Below are 5,361 nucleotides of genomic sequence, written 5' to 3' on the forward strand. Positions count from 1 at the left end.
TTTCCCAATGGCCCTCCCAATGGCCATATTTCTTAGTGATTTTCCATCCACAGATCCTGTCATTCTGCTTGTTGGCTACAAATCCCAGGCTGTCTGTGTCATATTCAGAGTTGAGCCCAGATTGATCTGTCTCCCCTATTGTGATAGTTTTGACATCCGTCGCAATGGTCCTAAATAAAGTCTTCATTACTGTAATACCAAGCATTAGCATAATTTTTTCTCTACCAATTTCTCAAAGTAAGTCAGCACAATCAACACAGTAGCAAACTCTGCTGACCTACAACATAAAAGGCATCAGCCAGCTGGAAAGTCAGGTAAGTCAGAACCTTTTGTCATCGCAGTCCTCCTCCTCTAATGCCCTGGACTCTCTACATTTCTCTAGAAGTGCTTCCCATTTTCACACCCCCAATCCTTTTAGGCAGCCCTTCCAGAGGGTTTTTTTCCTGATCTCTGAGCCTTAGCTTATTGGTTTATTTCTGATTTAGATCATATCTATATCCTGATCATGGCTTAGTCTTACTTAGGCTTGCACTAAACTGGTAGAAATCTAAAGTATTATGGATATTTGAATAAATGAGTAGATACACATAGGGTTTCAAAGAGTTGCTTATGACGAACCAAGTATTTTACAAATACATTCATGCTTATGGAAATACATTCTCAAGGAGAAAAAACTAGAATATAATGTGTAAGTAAAATGGGGTCTAATTTAATTGTAATGTAACATGTTGGCAAAAGCAAATGAGACGTTTCAGTAAAGAAGAACAACTGAAGAGAAAGACCCTGTCATTACTTAGGCAGGACTTTCCTGGGAAAACACTGACCAATCCAGAAATCAGTTCTTATAACCAGAAATATTCCCAGAGACCATGTAAGAGCTGAGGATTTAGAGTCCAATTTTGAGGTTTAAATAGTGGCCTCAAATTCAATACCTCACTGTTCTTCTGTTTTTTTCTTTTGTAAATGGGAATAATAGTAGAACCTATCAGTCTTCTTTGGTCACTGATATCTCTAGTGAATAAATGGGGGCTAGGTATATGGTAGGTGTTCAGTTAATACAAAAAGAGGATATTCATTTTTGGTAAAATGAGCATCAATTTTGTAAGTTCTAAGAACAATATCTGACTGAAAATAAACACCTTCAACAATTTACCTGTTTCCTTCCTTTTTTATTTTATTCTATTTTTTTTTATTTTGAGACAGAGTCTCACTCTGTCGCCCAGGTTGGAGTGCAGTGGCGTGATCTTGGCTCACTGCAACCTCTGCCTCCCAGGTTCAAGCAATTCTCCTGCCTCAGCCTCCTGAGTGGCTGGGATTACAGGCGCCCGCCACCACACCCAGCTAATTTTTTTTTGTATTTTTAGTAGAGACAGAGTTTCACCTTGTTGGTCAGGCTGGACTCGAACCCCTGACCTCATGATCCACCTGCCTCGGCCTCCCAAAGTGCTAGGATTACAGGCATGAGCCACTGTGCCCGGCCTTCCTTCCTTTTTTAAACATTATCTTCATTATTAAACTTTATTAAGTTGGGGGAAGTATCCTTTAAAATTGTTAACTCCCTTGATTCTTGTAAAAAACATAATAAGGAAAATATTGATCTCTTGAATGTATTTATACACTAAGGGAGAACTTGAGAACTAACACTTACTCATTATGCAGAGAGTACATGGTACTCTTTTAAAAATTGCCCTTCTTTTATGTACAAATTCTTGCGATTGGTGTGACTCTGTGAAGGCTGGATTCAGCAAAGCTGAAAACACTCCGTGGACCAGGAATGATTACTCTTTTTTCCAGCGCATACCCATTTGTTTCCTTTGATCTACATCTCTTCTACCATTTTGCTTCTCCTCTTCCCCATTCCTTAATCTCCTTCTTTACTGGGATGAATGTAGGTAAGTTGCATTTTGTCATCGTTTTTTTCCCAGTGAGATATTGTCTCTCTAGAGGATATTGTCACGCTAGAGAAAAGAGTGTTACTGACTGTTATAACTGCCTTGTGAGTGAGATGGTGCTGGGGGAAATAAAACTAACAAATTAACTTAGGATTAGAATCTCCCAGCCCAAGTGACCAGAAAAGAATCAGTATTCTTTTATCACATTTAGATACACATTTGTTTTCTTTGTATCTCCATTCTGTAGGATTTTTAAAACACATTTAGATATACAGTTGTTTTCTCTTTGTCTCCATTCTTTAGGATTCAAAAAGAGACAACCTTTACTTTCAATGAAAATGAAAATGAGAAAGAAAGATCTCTGGTATCCTGCATGCCATGTAAACAATTGTACAACCCATTTATGCTATCACATTTACATTACGTCATGGACATTTAGGACAAAAATGGTTTTCTTTAGTTTGAGGAGAATCAACTAGAATTAGAACCTCTGTGGGTTCTTTGGAAATCTGAACTTTCACGACAAATAATATTTTTAAAATCAAATTGATGACATTTTTCTCCATTGCATATACTCATTAAGTATAATATTGCTTCCAAGAATGTAAAAGTTATTTCTTGGGGTGCTCTAAAGTTCAACTCTATCTGACAAAACCTTATTCCTTAGTATTTTTTAACTTGAGTTGTGTTGTTGTTGTTTGTTTGTTTGCTTGTTTTTTTGAGGCAGAGTCTCACTCTGTTGCCAGGCTGGAGTGCAGTGGCATGATCTCGGCTCACTGCAACCTCCAACTCCCTGGTTCAAGCAACTCTCCTGCCTCAGCCTCCTGCGTAGCTGGGATTACAGACATGTGCCACCACGCCCAGCTAATTTTTGTATTTTTAGTAGAGACGGGGTTTCACCATGTTGTCCAGGATGGTCTTGATCTCCTGACCTCGTGTTCCGTCCACCTCAGCCTCCCAAAGTGCTGGGATTACAGGTGTGAGCCACTGTGCCCGGCCTAATTGGGTTTTCTTGTAACATCAGAAGCATTGACCTTGAGTTCATGGAAGATACACAAAAGGTATATAAGATCAGTGCTACAAGCATATGGCAAATGGGTGGCTGTTCTTGGAGGACTTTCCAAGATTTATTAGATGTCAACGTCATATCATGTGAGGTGGCCTCTGTATACATATGAGCTGTCATTTGCTGTCTTGTAGATGTTGCTTATGTTTGATCCTGAGCATTTATGACTGTGTTGTGAGTTTTGAGGTTTCAATAAAAATACTTTATCTTTTACTATTTAATTCTACTAAAGTTGTTCAACACATCAATAATTATGTCAAGCACTGAAGAGAAAAATTTTTTGACAATATCTAGATCAATATCTAGAAGCTAGTGAATTTTTAAAATTTCCCTATGAAGCAAAATTGAAAGTACACTAAAAATAAATGTTAAAAATAATTTCAACTTTAATAGTATTTAGCTATTTTGAATTTTTAAGTATTTCATTATACTAGGCAATATTACATATTTTCATAATTTGTTAATTTACTTATTTAATCTGACACACTACAATTTATATAAGTAAATAAATCACATTGTTACTTAAACAAGTTGAGCTATGAAGTTAAATATTCATAAATTGTAAATTTAATTATTAACTTTTAACTTAAAATTTTCAATTGTTCATTCTTAATCCTGGATTGAATAAATTCTATTTTACATTCTATTACGCTGCTTTTAAAGCATTAAAGAAGTACAATATTCTCTCTTGATAATGAGTACTGTAATGTATATACATCAGCCAATACATAGTATATCTGTGTTATTAAAATTTAATGGGACTTTGAGTTAGGAAAAAAAATTTCTAAAAAGCATATGTGGCAGAGGAAGATGAGGTAATAATGAAAAAAGTAAACTGAGAAACACTACTGTACACTCATGTAGAAAGAGCATAAAAGAAAGCAAAAAGAGAAGTAGAAAGTAACACAAGGCATTCAGAAAATGGAAACTAGTATGTGACCTTTTTAAGATCTGTGCACAAAGTAAGGTCTTCAGAGAAGAGCCCAAGGTTCAGGGTCACTCAATCTCAACAGCCCAGAAGCATCTGCAACCTCCCCAATGTCCTTGCCCTTTACTTTACTGATGGCCCTGGTGGTGCTCAACTGCAAGTCAATCTGTTCTCTGGGCTGTGATCTGCCTCAGACTCACAGCCTGAGTAACAGGAGGACTTTGATGATCATGGCACAAATGGGAAGAATCTCTCCTTTCTCCTGCCTGAAGGACAGACATGACTTTGGATTTCCCCAGGAGGAGTCTGATGGCAACCAGTTCCAGAAGGCTCAAGCCATCTCTGTCCTCCATGAGATGATCCAGCAGACCTTCAATCTCTTCAGCACAAAGGACTCATCTGCTACTTGGGATGAGACACTTCTAGACAAATTCTACACTGAACTTTACCAGCAGCTGAATGATCTGGAAGCCTGTATGATGCAGGAGGTTGGAGTGGAAGACACTCCTCTGATGAATGTGGACTCTATCCTGGCGGTGAGAAAATACTTTCAAAGAATCACTCTCTATCTGACAGAGAAGAAATACAGCCCTTGTGCATGGGAGGTTGTTAGAGCAGAAATCATGAGATCCTTCTCTTTATCAACAAACTTGCAAGAAAGATTAAGGAGGAAGGAGTGAAAACTGGTTCAACATGGAAATGATTCTCATTGACTAATACACCATCTCACACTTCATGAGTTCTGCCGTTTCAAAGATTAATTTCTGCTATATCCATGACTTGAGTTGAATCAAAATTTTCAAATATTTCAGAATTGTTGAGCAACACTTCTTTAGCTCCACGGGGACAAAATCTTTACAGATGATCATGCCTATCTATCATCTATGTATCTATCTATCTATCTATCTATCTATCTATCTATCTATCTATCTATCTATATCTATCATCTACCTATCATCTATCTTCTATCTAATCTATTTAAATATTTATTTATTTGTAAGATTTAAATTATTTTAAATTATGTTTGTTCAGGTAATATCACATCCACCTTTACTTTGTGGCTAATATAATATGTTCTTTATGTTTTTTCAGCTGATTATTTTGCTTTGTTCATTAAATTTTTACTATAAATAACTTGTTTGTTTATTCTTTAAAATGAAACTCCAAGCCTGATTGTATAACTTGATTAAAAACAGTACAGTTCAGTTACCTATCATTATTTTATTCAAATTTTAAGTAAAAGATTTTTCTATACCAGGTTTTATGTTGCCATCAGGATATACTAAAAAAGTGAACATAATAAATACAATTCCTATTCTCTTGTATCTTTGATTTTTGCCAATAAAGAAATTTAACAACAATAATTATGATTAATATGAATTATGTTAAATGCTATAATGTGAGCTAGGGAAAAAAAACAGTGAATTCCTCTCAGTGGAACGTAGACAGAGCCATGTCCAGAAAAAAAAATAAAA

The 5,361-nt window shown here is 36.1% G+C and overlaps 1 protein-coding gene across 1 annotated transcript; it reads left to right on the forward strand.

Annotated features, from left to right (window-relative positions):
- Positions 1–3,947: 3,947 nt before the first annotated feature.
- On the forward strand, positions 3,948–4,784 carry LOC116458330 (interferon alpha-5). The gene has a single exon (XM_032137961.2). It carries the CDS (start codon positions 3,997–3,999, stop codon positions 4,564–4,566), a length of 570 nt encoding a protein of 189 aa, XP_031993852.1. The 5' UTR covers positions 3,948–3,996; the 3' UTR covers positions 4,567–4,784.
- The last annotated feature ends 577 nt before the right edge of the window (positions 4,785–5,361 follow it).

Source organism: Hylobates moloch, unplaced genomic scaffold (assembly GCF_009828535.3).
Source record: "Hylobates moloch isolate HMO894 unplaced genomic scaffold, HMol_V3 SCAFFOLD_19, whole genome shotgun sequence".
Taxonomy (NCBI): domain Eukaryota; kingdom Metazoa; phylum Chordata; class Mammalia; order Primates; family Hylobatidae; genus Hylobates; species Hylobates moloch.